At 33.3% G+C, this 27,863-nt stretch overlaps 2 protein-coding genes and 1 long non-coding RNA gene across 3 annotated transcripts in view; 1 reads left to right on the top strand and 2 right to left on the bottom strand.

The window, feature by feature from the left end:
* The first annotated feature begins 2,975 nt into the window (after positions 1-2,975).
* LOC126746215 (PI-PLC X domain-containing protein 3-like) overlaps positions 2,976-27,863 on the top strand; it is a 63,374-nt gene continuing 38,486 nt past the window's right edge. Inside the window, exon 1 of the mRNA XM_050454370.1 lies at positions 2,976-3,254. Coding sequence (XP_050310327.1) covers positions 3,074-3,254 — 181 coding nt within the window. The 5' untranslated portion in view covers positions 2,976-3,073. The remainder of the gene's footprint in view (positions 3,255-27,863) is intronic.
* Positions 16,309-26,638, bottom strand: LOC126746216 (uncharacterized). The gene is made up of 4 exons (XM_050454371.1): positions 26,303-26,638; positions 21,776-21,916; positions 16,828-16,920; positions 16,309-16,762 (listed from the first exon to the last, which is right to left on the bottom strand). Exons 1-4 carry the CDS (start codon positions 26,361-26,363, stop codon positions 16,551-16,553), a joined length of 507 nt encoding a protein of 168 aa, XP_050310328.1. The 5' UTR covers positions 26,364-26,638; the 3' UTR covers positions 16,309-16,550.
* On the bottom strand, positions 19,651-20,794 carry LOC126746220 (uncharacterized). Its single transcript, XR_007663836.1, has 3 exons — positions 20,105-20,794; positions 19,955-20,048; positions 19,651-19,892 (listed from the first exon to the last, which is right to left on the bottom strand). It is a non-coding gene; the product is annotated as an uncharacterized LOC126746220 (long non-coding RNA).

Below are 27,863 nucleotides of genomic sequence, written 5' to 3'. Positions count from 1 at the left end.
ACAAAGTGTAAAAGGAAGAAGCCGAAGACTGAAGATTTATGTGAATGTGTAAAAATGAAGTAACAAATTTGACTAAAAAAAGGAACTAATTATAACTATCAATATCACTAATAGAGTCGGAAAACTCTTCGTCTTTTTCCGAATGTTCTTCAAATGGATTAATGATCAATGGTTCAACTTGGATATCGAGTACTTTTTCTCTCTTCCACCAGGTTCTAATAATATTTTCTGTGTGATCCACTGATTTCCGCCAATACTCCTTTGTGATGTGATTCAATGCCTCATTCCAAACAGCTTCAACCTGGTCAGATCTAAGCCAAGCACCCACATGCTTCTCATAATAAGATTTTGACCCTGCCCATATAAGCTCAATGGCATTAAACTGACAATGGTATGGTGGCAATCTTAAAACTTCATGGCCATATTCACGTACTATTTCGTCAACAGCATATATTTTTGGTCTTTTCAGCGATTTTGCAATTGAAAGAAGTTCGGATTTTAGCATATATGGCAAGGGATTCTGATTTTCTTTTACTAACCATTCATAAATTTCGCTTTTTCTCCAACTTCCATTTGGTTGTTTATTCAAAATTCTTGAATGATACGACGCAATATCTAATACTATTAAGGAAGATTCTTGCAAGTTCGGTATTAACTGTTCCTTTAGACTTAGAAGAAAAAATTAAACTTGCACCTGGAACGAATCCCGTTGAAGACCCGGCATGTAAAATAATAAATCGTTTTCCCTGACCATATCCTTTTTTTCTTTTCATGCTTTTCACAGATTCATCTTGCCAAGATTTTATTCCACTCCCGTTTGAAAATATCCAAGTTTTATCTAAGAATACCACTTTCCTTAACTTTGATTTTTTTCTCTTTTCTTTGAATATCTTCTATTGCAGTCTTTTTTATAGCGAAAACCTATGCTTTTAATTAATTTTGATAAAGCAGAAAGTCCAATTTCCAAAGCTTTAAAACATCCCTCAGAAATGGCAGCGTTATATTTGTTTTTAGCCTATATAATAATAATAATAATAATAATAATAATAATAATAATAATAATAATAATAATAATAAGACGTTTATTAGCCACCAATACAAAAAAAAACATAATTACAGAAGGTAATATGATTATATACATGGAATTGAATATTAGAATATTAAACAAAGAGAGCATATTAAAAACAATAGGTTATATAAAGAATTTAGTTAACACAAGTAAGGCAACTAATAAGCCATGCATTCAGACTTCCAGAAAAGAAGGAATCAACTTCCTGGATTCTGTTAAGGCTTATATATAGTTCATAAATCCTATCCCTTATTTCCATTTTTACACATTCACTTAAATCTTCAGTCTTCGGCTTTTTCCTTTTACACTTTTTTTCCTTCTTGGGAATAAGATTGTTTTTGGTTTCATATACAACCTTTTGCACCATTCTTAAACTAATTCCAAGCGCTTTAGCTACTTCTTCTTGTACATTCTTAGGCAACCCTTTATTTTCTTTTTCGTTCTCGAAGTAATTAATAACATTAAGTACCATTTTTTTGGCTTGAGGATTTAGAAATCCACAAAAAGGCTTTTTCTTTTCCATAATTTGAAATTTAAATTATCTCGTGACAAATAATGTCATCCGTCAATCGAAACGAGACAGGCATATTTGTTATGAAAGTAATTGTTTTAGAACCACTGACATTTATCATTTTATCTTCTTTTGATACATTAACGCTGCATATATCTGTTTCATTTATCTGACGCGTTGTAGTTAAAAAACGTTGTTGCGCAAATTGAAATGAAACGTAACTACAAAAGTTTGTCGTTGATAATCCGATACACCCGCACGATAAGAGCGATTTTTACTATAATTATAATTTTTCTCTTCGATTTATTTTAGAAGTTTAAAATCAGATTTAATCCTTATATATGGAAAAAATATATTGCGTGCAGAACTTATCTGGTCGACTGTAAAAATTTGATTTTCGTTTCTGATTCTGTTGGTAACTTCCATGACGTCCATTTTTCGCCTATACATATTTACATATTTATAACCTCACTTACAGTAAAATTGAAATTTTCACGGCACAGGATGTTTTTCTCCATGAAATTTTATCATACACTGTATCAACTGCCACCTCACTTTATTTTACACTTGAATCTAAAATTTTTTAGGTAGTAAATAATTAAATAAAGCCAAATTTAACTAGCAGCTACTGAATAAGCGTGCTCACGCTACCAGCTCCATCTCTCTCTCATATAAAATATCACATAAAATATCTCTATATTAAGATATTTTATTTTTAATGTTCATACCTCTAAACAGTTTTTTTTAAATTGAAAGTGAAGCGTTATTTTATTTCAAAAAGAAAAGTACACCGTCAATTGCCTTTTTTACAGAGCTTTCCAATAAGATGACATCGCACTTAAAAAAATTAAATAGGGTTAAGTTTCACCTTTTCGGCGAGATAGAAAAACTATTTTTTAATACATTTTTGAACGCCACAAAAAGTCATAATAAACCTGATGTTTTTGCTTTTTTCTACAATATTCCTCAGAGTCCTTACTCTATATATTTTAACCTGCGAAATTTGGCCAATTCAAGTTTATCAAGGATAAAAGTTAAACACCTAATGGATTGTTGTATATGGGTTTTTAAGTAATTTGGCATTTAATCCAATATAATATTTTATTTATTAAAATTATAAAAGAAGATATGAAGTAAAAAAATGGAAATACTGCCTACTTATACCTAAAGATAATACAATCAATGTTTAATCCAAGTGAAACAATAATTGTTATAGCAACAATTATCAACCTTCAGTTCACTACTTTATTAGTTGTTGTTTTGAAATTTAATTCAAAAACTGATTGGAGGCTAAACGTGTCTGATTTAAATTCATGCCAATTGTTTTAAATTTCATATTATATTCTAGTTTATTATCTTATTGATTACTTACAAAGGATTATTTAGATCATTGATCGGTGGACGCTGTATAGTTATAATTTAAAAAATCAGTTTGTATTCAACCTTGCGGTTAATAAGTTAATTCCGACCCTAATTTTTTAACTTACAGAATAATGATTTATAAAAGTATTATTGTATTAATGCTGACGTTTAATATTTGTCACAGTGCACCTAGTATTAACAAGATCGATTATATCAATGTAAATTCTGAATTAACAGATGATTTGGAAAACTGGATGTCTCTATTATCAAAAGAACTTCGCACTATTCCACTGAACCTTTTAGCAATACCTGGTGAGTATATAATTTATAATACATGAAAAAATTTTATAAACATATCATTATAATAAAATATTATGGCAAAATTTAATAAGGTATGTTTTTCAAATAGTGAAATTTACTGAAAAATATAAAATTGCAAACATTTCTTATTCAAATTTGGCACCGTTTGTGCACTAGTTTAAGTCATTTGTCTATATATAGAGGATAAAAAAGTCGCGTATAATGTCTGTAACTTTTTAATTTCTGGTATACGAAAAAGTCACCTTAAGAAAAATTATTCAGTAAATCATTCCCCACATTTCTACCTGCATGAAATTTTTCTGTCATTTCTGGTTTGTTTGACCACCCTTATTTTTATAAATCAAATACCCTGCATCTGATTGCATAATTGGATTCTACTAATTTTCACCTATTTTCAACTATTTTTAAGATAATAGAGAACTATACAGGCATGCAAGAATCTCTACCTATTATCCACCATTTAAGATGTTTTCTTGACAGTGATTTAAGAGGTTTGAGTTCCTGATTGATTTTCTGTACACAAACATTTTCTGTACGGAAATATTGCAAAATCAGGTTTATCAACTTTTTAATAAATTATATCTCAATACACCCAATCAACGCTGTGTCGAATGTTAAAAAGATTTAGAGAAATAGCTAGTGGCAACGAAGCCGCTAGATCAGGGAGACCTAAAACAGCAACCGAGGAGAAAAAGCTGTATATATCATATCATGCTCTCATTACAAGAAACTCTAATACAATCATCCAGCGCATTGGCAGCGGATTTTAATCTCTCATCAGTTAGTGAAAAAAATAGTTTAGGAAGGAAAAGTTGCATCCATACAGATAAAGTTGGTGCATAATTTAAATGATTTTGATAGAAGAGCAGAATTTTGCTGATTACGGAAACATACCAGAACTTACTTAAATATTAACCTGCAATCATAAAATAGAACTTTATATAAGATACCATCCACTTCCGCGTCATTCTTCACACAGTCAACACGTGGTCGTTCTTTTCCTTTCCTATCCTTCGGATTCCTTTCCTACCCCTTGCCGTTGGATAAAACGTGCCTCGAAGAATTAAATTTAGTGAAAGTATCAAGCCCACTTCCGCCTCATCCTTCACCCAGTCAACACGTGGTCGTTCTTTCCTTTTCTATCCTTGGTAACCCCGTTCCTAGACCCTTTCCTGCCCTTTGCCAGTGGTAGCTGAACCTATTCACGCCGGTAGTTGGGCCGGATGATGCCGGATGCATCGTGGGGGAAGCGTCACCATGCATTTCAGTATTAAAAATTGTGAAAATATCGATTCGGGGAACAGGGTACATACCGGACAGTTTTCCTGAATCTCCAAATCGTGGTGGCAGATTGCCTCGTAGCAGAAGCCATTAAAACTAGTAAGTCCAAGTCCTAAGATACCATGTCTAAGAAAGAAATTTAACAAAAATATTTTACCGCCACAAATTATTGATCATAACATATACAAACATTATTAATTAATGCTTGAAAACAGACTACTTCCCAAAGTCATGGCATGGCGCAATTGTGTGCCAAATCCCTCAAGTATTTAACCCCGAGTCGTTACAGGACTTAAGGGACGTTAAGTTTATTACTGATCTAAGCAAATTTCAAAGGTATTAGAAAGGGTCGCTTATACCCAGCTGTTGCTTTTCTTACTCATTTAATTAGATTTGTAGTGCAGTAGGCAGCCAAGGAGGTCTACATAGGTTTCTTAATTGACTCGTCGTACCTTACCAGTGTCTGGTTGAAAAACATGTCACTAGCCGAACTTTGCGTCTTTTTAAGAGGAGTATATTTCTGGTGAAAAAAGCACAGGGCTCATTTAAGTTTGCCTTAGTCTGTCTCATGCCAGGTATTTTCTTTTATCTTCGGAGGATCTACTTGTTGAGCACACTCTTTATTGATGCAAATGCTACATATTTAGCTATACCTATTATGATAGTCCTATGGTTGGAACCTTCGATGTGACGCTCAAATTACAAGACAGTTTTACTACTAACTGAAACTCTTTATTTTTACTTTTGACACGATGTTCGGGAGAAGATTAAAACTAAATTAAAAACAGTTTATTTTATTATATGTTAGTAATTTATACCTATTATGGGTTTGGATCCCACTGGCCGTTTCGCAATCCCAGTCTAGCAAGGCAGACCGCTTCCTTGCAGCACCCATATAAGCTGAACCCTGTAGCTCACCTTCACCAGTTAATGCAATTCAGTACGAGCTTGGAGATCACCTTTTCGGCCGTAATAGCCTTAATGGCAGTCCTGCTGTCAGAGCAAATTGATACGATTATATTGCGGTGTGTATAGCTTAGGATTTTCTATCCGCATTTAAATACAGTAAAAACTATAACCTGGCAGACAGTAGTGTGCCGCCCCAACGACATACTCGTTGCTGGGACTGTCTATCGCCCACTTAACTTTCTCGTAAATTACAACCTTTTTGCCAGTTCTCAGCTCTCCTTTTTGCGCCTGTTTGGTATAACAGAAGTCGTGTATTGGGCCTGTGTTAATTGGAGAATTTCCGATCCCGTGTTCAGAATTAAGCCGAGCGTTTTCTCTTCGGTAGAAGCTGTCTGTCTGAAGTAGCATAGAATGTAAAGAGTAGTTTATTCCTCTTCACCACACCCTCTACACAGCCTCTACAGAGCCGTGTATTTACTTTCCCGAGTCTGTATAAATGTTTCTTGCAGGGTGCCTGGCATGTGAGCAGCCCTGCTATCTTTCGCAGTGGAGTCTTGCATAAGTTGGTATCTCAATTAGGTCCCTGCATAGTTTCCTTCATCATTCTCGTTTTGCCTTATTTATGGCATCATTGTATCTGGTTAAGCTTTGTCTGTATTGATTCCACTCCCCAGCTCTCTTTGCTCTATTAACGAGTTTTCTTTATGTCTGCCTAAGATTGCTCAGTTCTTAGTTGCACCAGGAGGTGTTCCCTGCCTGACATGGTTTTCTTGGGGGGTCATGATTTTTCAAATGCATCTCTGATAGCGTCTGTAACTGACTCTGTCAGTACTTCGAGCTCCAGGTTGTTCTTTCATCCGTACAGTTATCCAGGTTGCGTCTTAGTGTCTCTTTATAGAGTCTCCAGTTCGTTTTTCTGAGATTCCTGTAAATCCTCAGAGTTGTGTACACAGATTCTAGTTCGAACCTTATGTGCTTTTGTCAGATACAACTATTGTATTTTGTAAGGAGCTTAAATAGTCAAATTGTAAAAATCAAAAGGCGTATTATTTGCATTAATAATCTAGTATTCACCATACTTGCTAGGCTACAAGACATGCCTTTTTCACTTCATTTTGCTTCACTTAACATACCCAACGCATATTAATCGCGTCCTTGTCCTCAGAGAGAACTGCTGTCTTCCATGTAGAATACTCTTGATCCTTTCTTATATTCTTAATCCAATCCTACCTATTTTTTACTGCTTCCTCATAATTAACTTCTTAAGATAAAAAACAATAATGTGCTAAATATAATTAGTAGTCGTTGAAACGTATTGCTGGTTTGGATATTATCTTACTATTCATAGATTGTTCTTAATCCTCTGTCTGGTTTATTTCTTCGTTACCTTAACCTTCCTCATGATCATTACTCTATGTATGTATTTAGATCATTAAAGTATCGTTTTCGTCAAACCTAAAATTCCTTAAGACTACATCTGTCTGAGAGTTCCATAGTCGATATTCATTGGTGCCGTATCCTACCATACTGGATGGTAATGCTTTAGGTTCCAATTTATCACCGGAGTTTGGCTTTTTCAGTATCAATTCCTTACTACCAAAAATTTAAAAATTAAAAACACTACCTGATGTTTTATCATCCACCGCTGCTGTAGGGCACCTATTCAGTTGATAGTACCATAAATGTCTGGGCAAGTTTGTTTCTGCAAACATTGATCTCATCTTATCAACTATGGTTCGATTGGCTCTTTCACTGACACCGTTTTGTTATGGAGTATAAGGTAATGTGTACTTATACTTAATGCCTTTCTGCTTACAAAAATGTTTAAACTGAGCACTTGTAAATTCTTCCCCTTTATCCATCCTTATCCTAGTACAGTAAACATTCTTCTTAAATTAAAAATTCAATATATGGTTATACTAAAACAGTTTCGCAATATAATTTGATGATAGGGACAACGCCACGAATATATCAGCTGTAAAAAACAGCTGGATTTCGGATTCATCGCCATGACGCGAGCGGGCACATCGCACGAGATCTCTGGAGACACGTGTAAGGTTAGCGAGGACTTAACGAACGGTAAAAACGCTACAATACTGTTAATCCCCAAATTCATTCTTGACAATCTACAAAACTACAAATATCCTTGTAGGACTTTTTTTGTAAGAACTTTTTTCTTAAAAAAATGGATAACCATTTTTTCGCAGTAGCATAATTTTAAGGTTAGGGAAATCGTTAACTTCCAGCCATAAACAAATTTTAAGGTTTTGGTCGACCCCGTGTTGGACGCGAGAATGTCGAATCCGATTGGACATACAAGTACGTCGACAGGAGAGGAAATTTTGTAAAATTTCCTTTAGGGTGAGCGGGCTTTTTGAAATATACAGGGTGTCATTTAAAAACTTCTCACCCTTAAAAACTTTCTTGCAGTTAAGAATATAAAAAATCGGAAAGACACTTTAATTGCATTTATTTAGGAAATACTTAAATGAATATTTTTAGGCTTCTTGTTTTAACCCAAGATGTCACCCTTAGAATCTTAAATGAGAATGGGGATCAAATACCACATCGTTTTAAGGGGCGTTCAATTCTCTTTTCTGTGGTATTCCACTTTGTTGTTTTTTGCTTAAAGGTTTCCGAATAATCAGGTTTCAAAATTGCAGAAACAATAAAACTTACCTGCACTGAAATTTAGGTTTTTAAGATAGTGTTTATACAAAACCTATTGCATTGGGTCAAATTGGGTCATTGGGTTGATACAAAGAATCTACTTTTTTTTTGTTGACGAAGAAATTCTTTATGTATGAACACCGGTAGTTCTTAAACTCCCAGTAGTGTGGATTTATCATATAACCGTGACCGGTTATATAATAAAATTTCCTCACTGGGTGGTACCAGTTAGTTCCCTGCACTGCAGTTTGCGCTGTTGCAGTCCTGTTGTGCCCCGTAGATTTACTCCCTTTACATGTTTAGCTTCTAGGAAGTCCACTATTTTGCCCAGTAGTGAGGGTCTTATATTCTCTAGTGAGAGTTTATCTTCGCAATTTGCGAACGCGTTTGGCAACTGGTTTCGTTGAATGACTTCGAAGAAGCATAGAATGTAAAGAGTGGTTTCTTCCTCTTCACCACACCCTCTACGGAGCGGTGTATCTACTTTCCCGAGTCTGTGTAGTTGTTTCCTGCAGGGTGCCTGGCATGTGAGCAACCCTGCTATCTTTCACAGTTGTTGCCTGGAGTGGCATGGCGCCCCTTTCCTGGAGCGCGGGCTACTTAAAAGTTTTGAGAGTTCCAGCTTTGGCAATTATTTCCAGTAGTTTTTATGCTTTAGTTACAACCAGTGACTTATATCCCTTTTCGAGGTTTTGTCGGTTTTATCGCATATTGGTTCTGGGCCTATGAGTCTGATGCTGGCTTCCTTCATTGCAAGTTGGATTGCCCTTCTTGCAGCACCATGGTTGCCCATGTTCTGTGATAGGATTATCTCTGGCCTGTTGTGATATGTGGCTAAGTCCGCAAGATATTACCAGCAGTTTTATATAGTCTTTGACCTAGTCTCAAACTGTCCTAAAGCGTTTGTGCTACCTGGTCTTCTGCAACGACTGCGAAAGTGCCGTCAGTTGGCGCCACTTCTCTCATCACCTGGACCCTAGAATCTACTTACGAACTAAGTTGCTGTTTTCCAATTTCTTATTAATAATAATAAAGTCTGTTTTTGAACTTCCTCCTAACATTTCGAAAAACTTCACCGGTAATTAACTGGCATTCTGATGCAATTCGTATTTAAAGAACAGCAATATCAGCAGGTTATGTTTTATAAACAATGGATTTTGGATCGCCCTAAAGAAAGAAATCTAAGAGTGTAAAATCCGGTGATCTTGGAGCCCATTCAATTGGTCCTCTTCTGCCAATCCATTTTCCCGGAAATCTCTTGCGTTCAAAATAATAAGGTGGAGCACCCTCCTACTGGAATTTAAATCCTCCGTAAAACTGAATTACCCTCTGTACCAATTTGAGTTTTTTAGCTCATGGGTGATAAGAGAACCAATAATTTAGTAAATGTGCCACTTAGCCCCCATTCGCATTTAGGATTCTAAAGGCGATATCTATCCTTCCTAGGGGTTGAAACAAGAAGTCTGAAAATATTCATTTATAGTGTCCGCCTTACAAATAAAATTAACATAAAGATATTAAGGGTGGGAGGTTTTCAAATTGGATCACATTTAGACTTTGCTAATACTTCAGGTGAAACTTCCGTATAACAACAGAGTGAAGCAGCCGGATAGCACGTACTTGATATTTCTTAAAGTGTAAACTCATGAAAAATTGCTTAATAAAAAAAACTTTAAGAGTTCTTCAAAGTTCCTTTAGGCAATTATTTATTATTTTATTCTATCACGCCTTTCGTTTTTTAATATAATTGTAATTTTTAATAATTTTTAGATACAATACCTAAGTATTATCTTATTCAATCAATCATTTCTAATAATATTAAGATATTAAAGTGCTTTAATATTTTTAATGATAAAGTACCTTATAATCTTTGGATTCGACTGTCTTAAATAGCTATAAACATGCTTTGGTTTTCTTGTGCCTTACTAATCCCCTTTAAGATTGATCCTTTGAATTATGTAACTTAATTATATCTGGATCAAAGGTTTTTAAAAGAAACCAATGATTGATTAACGACGCTATATTAAGTTGTATACAAAAACTTAAAAATTGTTAAACGTTGTTATATAAAAGTACACATTAAATATTTTAGATATATTATTGAATCAACCTTTTAGCACCGTTTTAATGCTCAGTATTTTTTTATATAAATAGAGCTGGTGTACTGAAGGGTTGCTTTAATTGGAAGACATTTTCTAAAACTAGATTTAAATTTTTCATTCAAAATCTGTATCACATTTTTAGTCAATTTAGTTTTTTTTCATACATGCAGTCAAAAAAAATATCGTAACTTTGTTTTTCAAATAAAAGAATACATCTTGTTAAACTCTAAAGAAGATATCATATCAAGCAAGAAGCTACTTGAAAGCTAAAATCCAATAATCAATATTTGAACGCACTAAACCACATAGAATTTTGTAATGGGTAGTCATGATTATGATAAAAAAAAGTAAATAGATAAAATGTGTTATATATGTAGGAAAATATCTAAAACAATATAAAGCATTACAAACTACGTACAGCTAAAACTATAAAATAAAACGTAAATGTCGCAATTGTCCAAAAATGCAACCGTTTTCAGTAAACTGTTTTCTTTAGTAGACTCTTAAATATATATGGAACAATTTAAACACTTCGGATGAATCATATTTTGTAAAAAATATGAAATATGAAAAAATCGAAAATACGTATTAACTAGGCTGCATATAGTTCCATCCAGGTAAATGCCACAAATTCAAATTTATCCATGCATATTTTTTTTTTTTTTTAATTTATTCTAAATAGTCGCCAATTTTCAAGACGATACTGGTTAAAATCACAAAATTATTAAGAAATTTCAAAATAAAATTCCAACTTTAAATACTCTGTATCTCGTAGACCTGCAACATTTGCATAAGACATGTTAAACTCAATCGCCATATTTTGGTGTGTAGTATCTCCAGTACTAATCCAGTACATCCAGTACATAATCCAGAGATTGCCCATTCATAATGAATCACCGTGTTTAACTAACTACGGATTTGACCTAGTCTTACGAAATTTGTACCACAGTTAGTCTAAGATACCTGTTAATGACTGACAGTTATATTTTGTCATCGCCAAAAACTAGGCAATCCGCTGCTTCTAAATATTATTTAGAATCAGTCATATCGAGTGATCGTGTCGAGATTTTAGAGCGTGATTCTGGAATCCCAATGATAGTTTAAAAACAATGTCAATAAAAAAATAAATTTAGTTCGTGACAGGTCAAACGTCAGCGTCCTCAACTTCATTACCATCATTTAATATATTTTTTTGTTGTTCAGAGTGACCAACATTCAAAGGACACACCACTACAAAAATGGCGGCCACCAGGCAGTGGTAATTTTTGGGTATGGGGGCCATATGTTCGATGTTGGTCACTCTGACAAATTTCAGTTGTGCCAATTGTAGGGGAACAAGACAATTAAAGTTTTTGAGAGGTTATGTTTACAAAAATACAAAATAGAAAGTTACATTTAGTTAATAATTCAAGATAGTTGCGTTAGATCTGTGATTATTTTCTTATACTTCTTTAAGAATTTGGTTAAAATTTATGAAAGGAAGTAATCCTCACCTAAAATAAGACAAACTCTGAATTAACTGGGGCTAGATGCATGCACTTTAAAATATTTGTTTTATTTTCCTCGTAATCTTGAATCTTTCAAAACCTAATATCATGAAAATGATGATCTTTATTTAAATTTTTGCTTTTTTTAATTGTACAGTATTTTCACATTACTAGGTACAACCATCTATAAAAATCAAAATATAGATGATTTTATGAGAGTTTGTAATTAGCAAGGGTTTATATAGTGAAAATAAACAACTCTATACAGATCGTGTTATCGTGAGCTACGTATTGCCCAAAATAATGGCAACACCGGTTGGTTGCGGCTTGCAGGCGGCGGAATTTTTCGTTCTTATTTTTTGAACCGGGAGTCAGCAGACCTCATTTTGCTGTGTTACTGCACGTTGCATTAATAATTCTTGAGCGTTATTTTCGTGTTTTTTTCACTATGGCTATTTATAGCCCTTCCGAAAGAGTTCAACTAATTAAATAGTTTTATGGAGGCAATTCGGTAGTACAATGTAGAGATTTGTTTTCAGTGACATTTGAGAATAGACCGATTCCTTGTGCAAAAACGGTTTTAAATACAAATTTTGAGACATCTTTTTGTCTTCAAGATTGTAAAAAATGCCACACAAAACCTCAAGAACCACCTGTTGAAGTGGTCCAGGATATAGAAGGGCGGGAAGAAATGGTTTGCAGTACCCTAGAACTTGATTCGACACGGTTCACTAAAAGTGTTGGAGAGGAATCGGGAATGAGCAATAAAACTGTTGCTCGTATCTGGAAAAAATATGGGTACAAATGTTTCAAGTATTCAAAAACTCAGGAAATATTTCCTGAAGACCAGTGGCGAAGAATGGAATTTTGTGAAACCATTATGGAAAAGGCAAATGAAAACGAATATTTTTTAAAAAATATTTTGTTTTCTGATGAATTTTTCTTTTCCATTACATGGCAAACACAATCCTTCCATTGTTTGTTATTGGTCTCAGGAAAACGAGCACAGAAGTTTTCAGTTTCGTACCCAGTATCCTCAGAAATTGAATGTTTGGGCAGGTATTTTGGGCGACAATATTATAGGGCCATTTTTTATTGATGGCACTTTAATCGCCCAAAAGTACCTTGAGTTGCTACAAAATCAAGTTCTTCCTGCCATTCAAAAGATGGCCATTCAAAAGATGGCTGTCCTGCTCATAATGCGGCTAGGGTAAAAGAATTTTTAACAAATACTTTTCCTAACCGCCTTATTAGTGGGACTGGCGATATTAAATGGGCTCCTAGATCTCCAGATTTGTCTCTAAATGACTTTTATCTGTGGGGTTACCTTAAGCAGACCATTTACAAGCATGAATTTAGTAGGCCAACAAATTTAGAGGAGTTGCGAAATAAAATTGTCGAAGGTGCCAATTCCATTTTACCTGAAACTCTTTTGGAGGTGCGAAATAGCTTTTACGATAGGTTAAGTTTTTGTTTAGCGAAAGAAGGCGGTTTATTTGAGCCTTTTATTTAAAAAATAATATGTTGTTAAGCTTGTTTATTAGAGTTTTATTTCTGATTTTTTACTATATTTTTATCAGAGTTTTTAATTAGAATAACGCTTTAATTTTCATTATGCAAAATACAGCATATTAAACATTTTAAGATTACAATTCTATGCGGGTTTTACACATTGTCATGTGTGTAAAACCCGCATTAGAATAAATATTTTAAAAATGCCTGGAATTTCGCGTAATATTTTGGGACATTTTGTCGCCAAACGACGCAGCTCCCACGAAAGTCGGAGCCGGCTCGGGGCGGTGCTCTGTCGCAGGCACTCGTACACGCGCGACGTTGCAAAATTTCTCCTCTATGCGGTTTCCTATAAGTAACGAACGAAAACACGATCTGTATATTATTCTGTCATAAACAATACAGACAGACAATTTACAATAATTCGGTTTTGAGAAACAGTGAACTTTTACGTATAAAGAAGGATGGTGATACATTAAATACGTATTAAATAAAAAGAAAGCTATATCGCCTGTTGCAGACGATATACCCAAGCGTCTTTTATAATTCGCCAAAAACTAGGCAATCTGCTATACTCACAATCGAGAATGTTATTTAGAATTAGTCATATCCAGTGATCGTGTCGAGTCGTGATTTTAGAATCCCAATTATGGTTTAAAAACAATGTCAATGGAAAAAATTAATTTAGTTGGTAACAGGTCACAGTCAACCGGCCTTAAAATGTATTTGTATTTAAAACTTTATTATTCGGGATTTTTGGGTTTAGTTTTATAAGTTTATTTAAGTTAGAAATTGAAGATAGTTGATAGCAAGATAATATTTAATTTAACTATAAGTATATGTATATATTAATATATAAATACGTAAAATGAGCTTAACCAAACATTTTAATTAAATAAGTTTAGTTTTTAGCGCCATCAGTGGGGTGTTTATAACAAGTCATGAGAGAATAGGTGGTACGAATTACTTAGACCCATTTATTCTGTGGATTAAGGCATTAAAGATTTACTTTTTGACACAAAAGGGTAAAATGTTTTGGTTTGTCTTCAAATTTTATATACTTCCTTTTTTTGGGTATTGAGGTTTATTTTTACTTGGTGGTGATTATTAATGGGGATTTTGGCTGCCATATTCAATGTCCTTTATTATTGTTTTTTTTTAATTAATACATATTATGATATATTATTATAATAATATACTCATGAAAACCCCCATCTCTATAGTTAATACCAACTTCTTTTGATAAAAAGTAATTATGTAGTCAGAAAAGTGGAAGTATATTTTTTAAAATAAACTTTTACATTAAAAATCATCTAGCTGTCTATATCTTATGCGTGTAAAAGACACAAGTTTTACTTATAAAAAAAACACACACTTTACATCCTGAATGTAATATTTATTAATTTGTTTGCCTCATATTTAGTTATTGTGCATATTAGGAGAGATTAGATAAAAATTAACAAAAATAAATACTTATACTAAAAACTAAAAATCTTTTACAAAACACTACATTTACTTTATAATTTAAGTATACTGGATTCTAAAACTACAGTGAGGATACTAAATACTTTTATAAATTTAACCACTCGTTTGAATCTGGCCCAAAAAGCTAATACAATTTTCTAAATTCTGTTTTTATGCCTTTGTTCTTTAGCAGCTTCTTCCATTAAGGAAGGAAACATTTTCTCTGTTGCCGCTATGGATTCCAACTTCATATTGCACATCAACATATGGATACTAAAGCATTACATTATATATTCTTTATTGTGTCGCTGAAGGACAACAGGGGCAGTAAGCTAATAAAGCTTAATAAAAACAAAGTTTTTCTTACCATAGCAAAAAAGGGTTTTTCCCAGAGAATGGTGGAAGAAGCAGTCTTTATTGTATCACTGAAGGACAAACAGGGGCAGTAAGCTATAAAAAACAACATTTTAAACTTGTTTAATTAATAAAAATATATATCATACATCAGTCATAAATATATCATACCATGTTTCGGCTAAATAATATATGGATCTTTTTTCCTCCCAAAATTTTTTAATTTTTTTCAAATATTCTAAACACCAGCCGACAATTCCATTACAGCAGCTCTTTTGTTAACCATCTTAAGCTTAAATCCAAGTTTTATCAGGTATCTCCGCAAGGTTGAGACTGAGAAATGTTTGTCCCTTGCCAATAAGGTGTCCTTAATCATCTCTATGGTCAGAACCTTATTGTTTTTGTTTGTAGAATACACACCTTTCCTTAGCAATTTGACAATATCCGTGTCAAGTCCCTTTGATTGTCCTGCATCTTTCCTGTTTATTCTGTCTTTAATCCCTTTTTTTACAGGCATACTGTACTATAGGTAACCCCTGTTAAAAACGTTTTTTGCAAAGCACTACAATTATTTGTGAACTGAGGATCATTCCTTAGATTGTTATTGACATTTAGATAAATTTGTGTGGCGTCTGTACTTAAACAATTACGTTTAATAAAACTGCTTGATTTTCCCCTGTAGCTTTTACTTCCCTTGCTTCTTTTTGCTTCCTCAACACTAGAAAATGAACTATCAGAACTATGTAAGTCTAAATCACTGTCCAGATCACTCTTCTTGTTTTCATCATCATTTTCATGTTATTGTCTTTCTTGTGCACCCACGGTCTCCATAAGCCCACACAAACACTTTCCTCTTCATTTGCCAAATTTTCCTGCCTATTTTCCCAGGGTCGAAACATTTTAAGGTCTTTAGGTATAATACCAAAACAAATCCACAAACACAATTTAAAAAAACACACTTCCCCACAGTAAAAACTGCAAAAAATTTAAACGAATACAGGCCAAATTCTAAATTCTCCACATTCATAAACGTGTAAAAAGCAAAACCGGCAAAACTCATCAAATAATAATACCCTCACATGACCCCCCCCCACCCAACAATTAAAGGTGATAGACCCATCCAACAACTATTTTAAAGGCGATCTTTAAGGATGGGTCTCCTTAAAGATCTCTTTAAAAACAAGAAGAAAGTAATACAAAAACAGCCCAAAAATTTATTGAAAGTGTATAGTCTGCCGACCGTTCGGCTGTTTAGTGTATTCCGCTAGTCTACCGACCGCTTGGTCGGCAGAATATACAAAACTATTATTCTGCCGACCGCACTCGAAACATAACAAAAAAAAATAAACAGAACGAAAGATGCTTGCTTATAAAAAGTTTATAGGAAATGTCAATTTTTATTGAGTAAAAAACTATTAAAAAATGATTAATACGTAATAATGTAAAAATTATTATTTATTTAACATGAAAGTAATAAAAACAATAATTACAAACTTAATACTTTTCTGTCACTTTCCACGTTTCTTCCTCAGACCCACAACGGTGGTCCTAATGCCCCTAGGACGGCCTCTTCTTTTCATTTTGAGAGGCAATTTTACGTTGCACAATTGATTGCCCTTTTCAAGATTATTACCTTCTGATAGTTCTGATGAGTTTATTTCATTATTTGTAATAATCATATTCATGTTCATGTCAGCATCTAATTGTGAATATGAAGGTTCTGGAAAGTGATTAGCAAATAAATACTTATAAAAATAACTGACAAAATGACTTAATAACATATACCTTTATTATGCATAACTTCTGCCACTACTGGGTTATGTTGATTCCCCATTTCCAATAAATCTGATTTCTCATTTGATCCTGGATATGAAGTTTCTATAAAAAATCAATAGACCGTCAAACGACTTGCTGGAATAAAATAGTAATAACATGTATAGTTCAGTTCAGAGATCTATTAGAATCTTTCATGTACCGCAAATAGTCCGTGTGCCGGTGTTGCTTGTATTGTCACATGACATGCATCTTTAAACCGCAAAATTTTATGTGGAAAGAGTCATAAAGTATTATTCTAAGCGATATTTAATCATTTCATTAAATAAATAAATGTTTTAAGCATTTTTTTAAGAATTTATACATTTGATTCGTAAAATGTGACTGCATGTGCCCACGTACTATTTTGTTAAACGCCTGACCTTAGTCACAGCCACTCAAGCGTGAAAAGTTGCACAGGTCCGGCCTTAAAATTTATTTGTATTTAAAACTTTATTATTCGGGATTTTTGGGTTTAGTTTTATTAAGTTAGAAATTCAGGATAGTTGATAGCAAGATAATATTTAATTTAAATATAAGATTTAAGTACGTTAAATGAGTTTAACCAAAAATTTTAATTTCATAAGTTTAGTTTTTAGCGCCATCAGTCCCTTATAACAAGTCAAGTCTCTTTTCTTTGCAATATGTCAAGTTGGAATAATGTATTGACTACTGTTAATCCACTGCATAGCTTTCATCAAATAGTATTAAACAATTTTAACACTGCTTTTCCTGTTGTCAATATTAAGAAACGAAATAGAAAACTAAGTAAGTTACTACGTAACTAAAGTTATTGCCTACTTTAGCCAAGATAGTGGAACGGCTCGTTAAGGTGAGGATGGTTTCATTTTCAAATAGATTTGGCCTATTGAGTCTTCAGCAGTTTGGCTTTCGTGAGTCTGTGAGCACAAATGATGCTATCTTTAGCTTTCTAGAGCACCGGTACAACCGACTGAATGTTGGTGAAGTTGCAGCAGCGGTATTCTGTGACTTGTCCAAGGCATTTGACTGCATGAGTCACAGAGTGCTGCTGATGAAACTGGAGCTCTATGGTTTCAGGGGAACTGCCCTTGAGTGGTTTCGTTCCTACTTATCAAATCGTGTCCAGGCTGTCAACTTTAATGGTGGTATGTCTAAGGAACTTAATATAAATGCGGGTGTTCCGCAAGGATCAGTACTTGGTCTTTTAATTTTTGTTATTTATGTGAACGATCTGCCACAACTGCAGGTAACTGGTGTGCCGATGATACTACCATCCTCTAGCACGACTCTGATGTTTCTCAAATGGAGGCCAATATACGTGCAGATTTGTTAAAAATTAAAGACTGGTGTGATGCAAAGTTTTTGACATTTAATGTTTCCAAAACAAATATCCTTAAATGTAATACAAATGATATATGTTTAAATAATGAAGCCATCAACACGCCACCGTTCAGTAAGTTTTTGGGTCTTTCCATAGACAAGTTCCTTAAATTTGAAGACCATATTGTGAATGTATGTAGAAAAGTCTCATCAAGCTGCTACGCCCTAAGGGTTATTGCCACCAGTCTTAATTTCTCCATCGCCAGATCTGCATACTTCGTGATTATCGAGTGGCACCTTCGATATGGAATTTGCTTTTGGGGTTCATGTTCAAATTCACTTTTTAGTTCAGTGTTTGTACTCCAAAAAGGGGCCATTAGATATCTATATAGGGCCAAGCCTCGTGATTCATGTCGCCCGCTTTTTGTAAGTCATAATATTTTAACCCTGTGTTGTATTTTTATTTTGGAAACAGTTTGCTTAGTTTTTAGAAAATATAAACAGGAACTCCACTTAGGAAGCCACTATAATACGCGACAAAACTATTTGTTGAGGCTACCCATTCCTCATTTTGAACTTGTCCGTAGCTCTATCATATATGGAGGTAGAAAGCTGTTTAATAAACTTCCACTAGAAATAAGACAACTTAAGACTGAAAAAAGCCTACGTACAAGGAAGAAAATATTTCTTGCTAGTAAAGCGTACTAAACTATGTAGCAACTAAACTATGATGAATTTTTAATGATTAGCATTTAAGTATTTTTCAAAGTTTTACTATATAATTTTATTTTATTTTAAATTAGTTTCTCGTTTTTATTCCTTTAATGTACAGTCTATTGGCTTTGTCTACAACTTCTATGTTTATATTGACAATAAAGCATTTTTGAGTTTAATGAGAGAGTAGGTGAAAAATTACTTAGGCCCATTTATTCTGTGGATTAAGGCATTAAATAGTTACTTTTTGACACAAAAGTGTAAAATGTTTTGGTTTGTCTTCAAATTTTATATATTTCCTTTTTTTGGGAATTGAGATTTATTTTTACATGGTGGTGATTATTAATGGGGATTGTGGCTGCCATATTCAATGTTCTTTATTATAGTTTTTTTTTAATTAATACATATTATGATATATTATTATAATAATATACTCATGAAAATCCCCCATCTCTATATTTAGTACCAACTTCTTTTGATAAAAAGTAATTATGTAGTCAGAAAATTGGAAGTATATTTTTTTAAATAAACTTTTACATTAAAAATCATCTGGCTGTCTATACTTTATGCCTTTAAAAGACACAAGTTTTACTTATAAAAAAAACACACCTTACATCCCTAACGTATTTATTAATTTGTTTGCCTCGTATTTAGTTATTATGCATATTAGGAGAGATTAGATAAAAATTACCAAAAATAAATGCTTATACTAAAAACTAAAAATCTTATACAAAACACTACATTTTAAGTAGGTATACTGGATAATAAAACTACAATGAGGATACTAAATAATTTTATAAATTTAACCACTCTTTTGAATCTGGCCCAAAAAATTAATACAAATTTTGTAAATTCTGTTTTTTTGCCATTGTTCTTTAGCAGTTTCTTCCATTAAGGAAGGAAACAGTTTCTCTGTTGCCGCCATGGATTCCAACTTCATCTCGCACATCAGCATATGGATTCTAAAGCATTACATTATATATACTTTATTGTGTCGCTGAAGGACAAACAGGGGCAGTAAGCTGAAAAAAACAAAACTTTAAACTTGTTTAATTAATAAAAATAGGATTTTCTTATTATTAACTATTATTAACTATGGCAAAAAAGGGACTTTTTTCCAGAGAATAGAGGAAGAAGCAGTCTTCATTGTGTTGCTGAAGGACACCAGGGGTAGTAAGCTGTAAAAAACAAAATTTTAGATTTGTTTTCTTATTAAAAACAGTGTTTTTCTTACCATAGCAAAACAGGATTTTTCCCAGAGAATGGTGGAAGAAGCAGTCTTTATTGTATCACTGAAGGACAACAGGGGCAGTAAGCTGTAAAAAACAAAATTTTAAACTTGTTTTATTAATAAAAATATGGTTTTCTTACTATGGCAAAAAAGAGACTTTTTTCCCAGAGAATGGAAATTATACATCAATCATAAATGTATCATATCATGTTTCGGCTAAATAATACATGGATCTTTCTTCCTCCCAAATTTTTTTAATTTTCCTCAAATATTCTATACACCTCCTGACAATTCCATTACAGCAGCTCTTTTGTTAACCATCTTAAGCTTAAATCCAAGTTTTATCAGGTATCTCCGCAAGGTTGAGACTGAGAAATGTTTGTCTCTTGCCGATAAGGTGTCTATATGGTCAGAACATCATTGTTTTTGTATTTAGAATACACACCTTTCCTTAGCAATTTGGCAATATCCATGTCAAGTCCCTTTGATTGTCCTGCATCTTTCCCTTTTATTCTGTGTTTAATCCTTTTTTTACAGGCATATTGTACTATAGGGAACCCCTGTTAAAAACGCTATTTTTTGCAAAGCACTACAATCATTTGTGAACTGAGTATCATTCCTTAGATTGTTATAGATATTTAGATAAATTTGTTCTTTTAAAACTACTCGATTTCCTCTGTAGCTTCTACTTCCCTTGCTTCCTCAATACTAGAAAATGAACTATCAGAACTATGTAAGTCTAAATCACTGCCCAGATCACTCTTATTGTTTTTATCACAAATGTTATTGTCTTTCTTGTACACCCACGGTCTCCATAAGCCCGCACAAACACTTTCCTCTTCATTTGCCAAATTTTCCTGCCTATTTTTCCAGGGTCGAAACATTTTAAGGTCTTTAGGTATAATACCAAAACAAATCCACAAACACAAATAAAAAAACACTGTTCCTTACAGTAAAAACTGCAAAAAATTTACAGGAATACAGGCCAAATTCTAAATTCTTTACTTTCATAAACGTGTAAAAAGCATAACCGGCAAAACACATCAAATAATAACCTCACATGGCCCCCCTCCCAACTATTAAAGCTGATAAACCCATCCAACAACTATTTTAAAGGCGATAGACCCATCCGTAAAGATCTCTTTAAAAACACGACGAAAATAATACAAAAACGGTCCAAAAATTTATTTGGGTACGGCCCCGTAATTCTTAAATTCAGTGGGATAGAGAGAGATACACAATCACTTGCACAGCCTAAAGTAGGAATTGTCAGAACGCAGGTGTTTTATCTTTGTTTAATAGACTGGCTAAAAAGAGGTGACAATTCTGTGAGTGCTGGAAGTGTTTAAAATATTTTGTAAGATGCTTGGATTTTAGTCCGCGGTCAATTTTTTGATATTATTTTCTTGTGATATTATTTTCTTTCTAAAAATTGACATTTTCGAAAGAAAAATAAAAAATAGTATAAAACATGGGGTTTTACGTATATTTAAAATGATTTCATAGATAGACAATATAAAATTTTGCCATTTAAACATATATATCATGCAACAATAAATATGACATAGGCGCATGGACTAGTTAGTGCGGCATCTGCGACACATCAAAGATTCTAATAGATCTCTGAACTGGACTTTACAATAGTAATAACATGTACTATATTTTTAACATTACCAATATTTTCAATAACTTCTACCACTACGTCTTTCTGTTGATTCACCAGGACATCGCCGTCGGTTAAGTCTAGATGACTACTATCACATAAGACCGTTTCGCCCCCGGTTTTGCCAGCATTTGATTGTGGAGATAAAATATCTAAAATTTAAATAGAAAATAAGTGAATTATTGTAGAATAGAAAGAAACCAAATAATAACTAAACCATATTTTCAATATGTTCTATTACTATTACGTCTTTGTAATGATTCGCCATGTCACATAGATTATTTATAACTGTAATGTAGTGCTCAAATTTCTTAGTACCACATTCTGAAACAACATTGGCTAATTAATGACATGCATTCATGGCTATTTTGTATTTTTGTTGCTGAGATAAAACCTTTACATGATTTTTAATCTTTATAGTCCCAATAGGATGGTCTTCTTCCATATTTTCCTTTTCACCTCCAAAGTCATTAGCGTGACTTACATTAAGAGTGAGACTTTTGAAATCGCTTGGCAACTAAGTTCTCACAATACAGACTTATTATAGACTTATTACTGTATTACAAATACAGATTCATATCCTTTCGAAATCCACATGGATAGTCACTTTGTGTTATAGAGAGTTCTCCATATGTACGTGTTTTCACAGTATATTCTAGATTATTAAATTCATTTAAATTTAGAACATCCACTTTCATGCTTAACTCAAGTTGCCTTTGTATAAAATGGAAGGCATAGGGTGTTACCAGTTTTAGATACTTTCCCTCTACAGAGTTTGCTTGAAAATCCGTCACGGGAATTTTGGCTAGAACTATTTGAACAGCGTGATCCTTTTCACTGCGAAAAATTTTAATGAACGTCAAAAAATCTTCATAAAATGCATTTATATTGTTAAATTTCGAGCAAACTTGTTTGATTTTTTGATTCAAAGACTCTAAGTGATTAGTTGTACTATTGTTAAAGGTAACAGCACTTTTCTTAAACCCCTCAACCCATTCTGTCCGTATGTTATGCCAATTTTCATTAAAGTAGTTTAAAACCTTTGGTACATTTAATACTATTAGGAGATCATAGTTTTTAAAATATTTCTCTTCGGTGTATGAATAGGCCATTTTTTGACAAATATTTAAATATTCTTGTCTTTGTGTAGCAGATATGTCTACTATATTATTTACCTTTCAAAATGCTTTTCAAAAAACTTACGCTCTCTGTGTATCATTTATTTTTTGGGTTAATAGTTATTTAGTTTGTAGTATTAAGATTCTCAATCTTCGGTATTTGAGTAATTGGGTCTATACAGATGGGAAGGACAAGGCCTATATTGTATATCTTTTTTACTCTCACTCTATTAAAATTATAATAATATAATGATTAAAGCTTATGAACTTTTGTCTTTCATATCCAGTTTTTCTAATCACAGTTATGTGTATAAGTTTGGTGTGTATATTTATATAACACTGATTAATTATAATTATTTTCATCTTAAATTACAATTATAAATTAGTTTAGTTAAAAAATACTAAAACTTCTGGTTCTAAGTTACGACACAAGATCCAATGTGATCACTTCATTTATTAATTTTCTTTTTGATGTATTTAAATCTCAAGGATGTAATCTTATATCTTGTGAATATTATTTAAATAGGCCAAGGTGCACCTATGCAATAATGTTTAGTCAAAGCATAGTAGTGAGTGCTGCTGTTGTGATATGCGTTTTGTTTCAATTAAATTTATGTTTTGAGAATGTATGGTTGATAGTTTGTATTAAATATTTGTTAGTTTTAGTGTCATGGCGAAGGGGGTGGGTGGATGTGCGTGGGTCAGGATATTTTTTATGGGGTGATGGCGGTTAATACAGCAATACGAGCGGTTAATCAGCAAGATAATTTGATTAATCAAGATTATAAGAGAGTAGGTATGAATTTTACTGTTGCGCATTCTAATATTCAATCGATGAATACCGGATTTGACGAATTTTCAAATTATGTGTTTGATTACGACTTTGACATTTTGGGACTGTCAGAAACGTGGTTAACTCCTGAGCATGATAGCAGTAGCTTCGAAATTCCTGGATACAAACTTATTAGGAGAGATCGAGTAGGAAGGGGTGGAGGCGTAGGGATATACATTAAAAACAAATATAAAAATGAAAATATATATTTTAATGTAATTTCAGCTGATTTTGAATATGCCAGCATTAAACTTAATATAAATAAAAGATCAATTCTGTTTACAACTGTATATCGTCCGCCTTCATCTAATGCGGATCATTTTATTAATTGGTTAGAGGAAATATGTAGCTTATCCTTGCCATTTTACGATCAGGTTATCTTTGTTGGTGATATTAACATTGACTTTTTAAAACAACATTCACCGAAAAAAAAACTTGAAAGACTTTTAGAAATTTTTAACCTAAAACAGGTTATTACAGAACCTACTCGAATAAATTTTGCTGCAAATAGTTTCAGCCTTATTGATGTTATTATAACAAACCAATCATCAATCATAAAAAAATCAGGTTCAGTAAGTATTTCGCCAGACATTTCAGACCATAATATGGTATATACTATTTTGGATTTTGCCAAGGGACGTGATACTGTTAAATACATCCAGTATAGAAATTATAATAATATAAATCGCGATCAGTTTAACTTAGACGCAGAACAGCTACCGTGGGATAATATATATTATACACAAGATATAGATAAAAAGATTGACATATTTAATGGGAATATATTATTTTTAATAAATAAACATGCTCCGCTATTATCCAAAAAGGTAAAAGAAAAACCGTTTACGCCGTGGATTACAAATAATATTAAATTTCTTATGAAAGAAAGAGATAAGGCTCATCGTAGATATTTGAAACAAAAAACTGAAGCACACCTCCAGTACTATAGGCAATTAAGGAATTTCACTAAGCATGCTGTTGCGAGGGAAAAAATCACCTATTTCAACACAATATCACAAAAGCATGGAAAAGAATTTTGGAATGCTGCAAGAAAATTAAACCTTGGCTGTAAGAGGAATTTAAATTTTCAAAAATCTTTTGTTTTTGTCGCCTCTCAACTTTGGAATAGACTTCCGGCTAATTGCAAAAGTTTTCCGTTTACTGCATATAAAAAATATATTCGTAATAAACTGCTTGATTCTCAAAAAAACAATACTTAATCTACAGTAAAAATTAAAAGAGCTGAGCCGCTCGGTCTTCTATTGCTGTCTACTTATTATTGTTATAAATATTAATTAATTTACCTTTCCTGCATATCCAGAACCCCCGCCTGCTTCGCCTTACTTAAATACTTAAATATGATACACAACACATGCATGTCTCGATTAACTAAGAAAATCTTTTTTTTTTACTTTTTACTTTTAAGGTTTTTGAAGGGCTATGCCACACAGGTTCTATCTTATTATGAACCTGTGTAAGCGATTCTCTATAATCGAGGCATGGTCCTATTTATCATGTATTTGATAGGTTGTACAACATATGTATATTATTATGCTACAATATTGTATATGATTATTTATTTACCTTCATGATAAATAAATTTGTTTTGAATTTGAATTTGAATTTAGATATACTCATTGCCTCTGTTGTGATATTAGTTCTGAATGCCTTCAGAGTATGAAAAAGACAGAGCAGTAGTTTGGCATTAGGAAATTCTTCGGTAAATGCCTTTCTTTCCGTCATGATTGTGTGGGTCATATGCCAATTTGGATTTGATGCCTTAAAAATTTCTAGCATTTTTCTAATTGCTTCAGCTGTTTCAGAAGCCATCAAAAAAGTGGCCACTATTTCACAATGTCCATTTCCGTCAATAATAATTAGTAAATATAGAGGCGTTCTTAGATTGTTTAACTTATATGTTGCATCACAAAGAAGAAATTCAGGGTAAAATTCAAAGTATCTTTTCATATCTCTGTCAGCATAATATAACCCTACTAACTCATTATTTTCATTCACTACAATTTCTACAGTGGAGTCTTTATTCTTGTTTAACTCTGCAAATCCTGCTAAATCATCATTTTTTATGTCTTTTAACCTTGTGGCATTTACATTTGTTAAATCTCTTAAAGTAACAATTTTTCCAGTTTTATTGGTAACATATTCTTTTAACAGTTTTTTGTTACATTTCATTTGCAATAATTTCTGGACCTCTTCAACATCATCACTTTGAAGTTTTCTTTGTTTTGAAAAAGACTTAAATAAACCCTCTGTTATATCATGAGAATGCTGCAGGAAAACCTCTGCTGCAACAAAACATTGTCCACATTCCGGTAATGCAAATCGGAGTTTCATTAGACACCCTTTTTTGAAAGTACTGAAATGTGAAACACAAACAATCGTTATTTATTATACAAGGAAAAAAAATTTGTAATTTTTTTGTTACTTTTTTCCCGGGGTAATAAGTAACTTCATAAAGTGACATTTTAGCACCTGGTAACAGAGATAAAATGTCAAATTTTTTTGCCATCACGGAAAAAAATTAATTTTTTTAAGGTGTTGTATACCTACTTATTTAAGTATGAACTTACCTAGATTTTCTCTTTCCTTTAGCTTCCGAAATAAACTGTCTTCCACCTTTATTGCAGGCATATACCAAATGGTAGTATTTTAAAGTAGTTTTGGCATTGGCCACACGTTGTGGTTTACTCTTCTTTGCATTCTCTAAAGTTTTGCAGTCCCGTACGTACAATTGAATATAATTATGTTTTTCATAAGCTTTCATTTTATCACTTAAATCGGCAAATGTACAAAACTTATCACCTACACTGAAATCACACATTTTAAATAGATATGTATTGCATACACTACATCATAAGCTGATTGCAAACCAAAAACAATAAAAACATGAACATTAACAAAAAAACAAAAACCGTTTTTATTGACAAAAACAAAAACATAACCTTAAAACAGTGGTCGGAAGAATAGTGTGTTGTATTGGTGGTATCATAAAATGCCGACCAAGCGGTCGGTAGACTAGCGGAATACACTAAACAGCCGAACGGTCGGCAGACTATGTTGTGAATAAGTATACCAAAAGTTTACTGTGGCCGTTTTCTATTTAAAGTTGAACAAAGTAGCGACATCTAATGTCACATGTTGTTACTACTGTGTTTGTCCACTATGCGAATGTCACTCTGTAACTGAGTTAAGTTGCATTATCAGAGACAACCAACCAGTTGGTTGTCTCTGGCATTATTAATATATTGCGTATGAGCGTAAACAAGTTGTTTTCTTTCATCTCGCTTTAAGTTGCGTTTTATTTCTGGTTAAACTGTAAAAAGTCTGTTTTATAACATCAGGTTATGGGCCCAGACCCACAGTAGGACACCCAGCCGCGAAACTTTAGTTAATCGAGACGTTGAAAGAAACTGTCGTGGCGCGAGTGTTATTTCACAGTAGTACAGAAGCAATATGGCCGTCAACTACCTGACGAGTGTGCCAAGGCTTTTAGGCCGTGAGAATTTTGATGAATGGGCGTTTGCCGTTGAGAATGTATTTGTGCTAGAGGGCTTAAGCAAATGCATCGAAGGTACCGAGACAGACACAACGACCCTAGCAAAAGCAAAGGCCAAGTTAGTATTAACTATCGATCCATCTTTGTTCCCGCATGTCAAAGATTTAACGACTGCGCAAGAAGTATGGACCAGTCTCAAACGTTTATATGACGACAGTGGTTTCATGCGAAAGATTGGGCTTTTACGTACACTCATATCGGCAAGATTAGAGAATCACGATAGTATGGAGTCGTACATAAACCAGATTGTTGAGACTTCCCAAAAGTTACGCAGAACAGGTTTCAAAATAGACGAGGAATGGGTAGGATCATTGCTGTTGGCCGGTCTTCCAGACAAGTACGCACCAATGATCATGGCCGTCGAGCATTCAGGAATCTGCATAACCACAGATTCAATAAAGACCAAGCTATTGGATATGCAGACAGATGGCGCTAGTGGTAATGGAAATGCAGGTGCATTCTCCGCCAAGAAACCGAGTTTTCGGAAACAGTCGCGAGATGGCGCTAGTAGGACGAATTTCAAAGGGAAATCAGCTGGTGCTGCTAGTAATAACTTTATACAATCCCTTATCTAT

Source organism: Anthonomus grandis, chromosome 17, assembly GCF_022605725.1.
Source record: "Anthonomus grandis grandis chromosome 17, icAntGran1.3, whole genome shotgun sequence".
NCBI classification, from domain to species: Eukaryota; Metazoa; Arthropoda; class Insecta; order Coleoptera; family Curculionidae; genus Anthonomus; species Anthonomus grandis.
Note: the sequence above shows the minus strand (reverse complement) of the source record. Positions and strands in the feature narration are given on the sequence as shown.

Coding starts and splice junctions, on each gene's coding strand:
- LOC126746216 (XM_050454371.1), bottom strand. CDS start 26,363: ATGCCTGCAATAAAGGTGGAAGACAGTTTATTTCGGAAGCTAAAGGAA. Junction 16,921..21,775: donor AGAAGTTATTGAAAATATTG/GTAATGTTAAAA, acceptor GATTTTTTATAG/AAACTTCATATCCAGGATCA. Junction 16,763..16,827: donor AGAAGTTATGCATAATAAAG/GTATATGTTATT, acceptor ATCACTTTCCAG/AACCTTCATATTCACAATTA.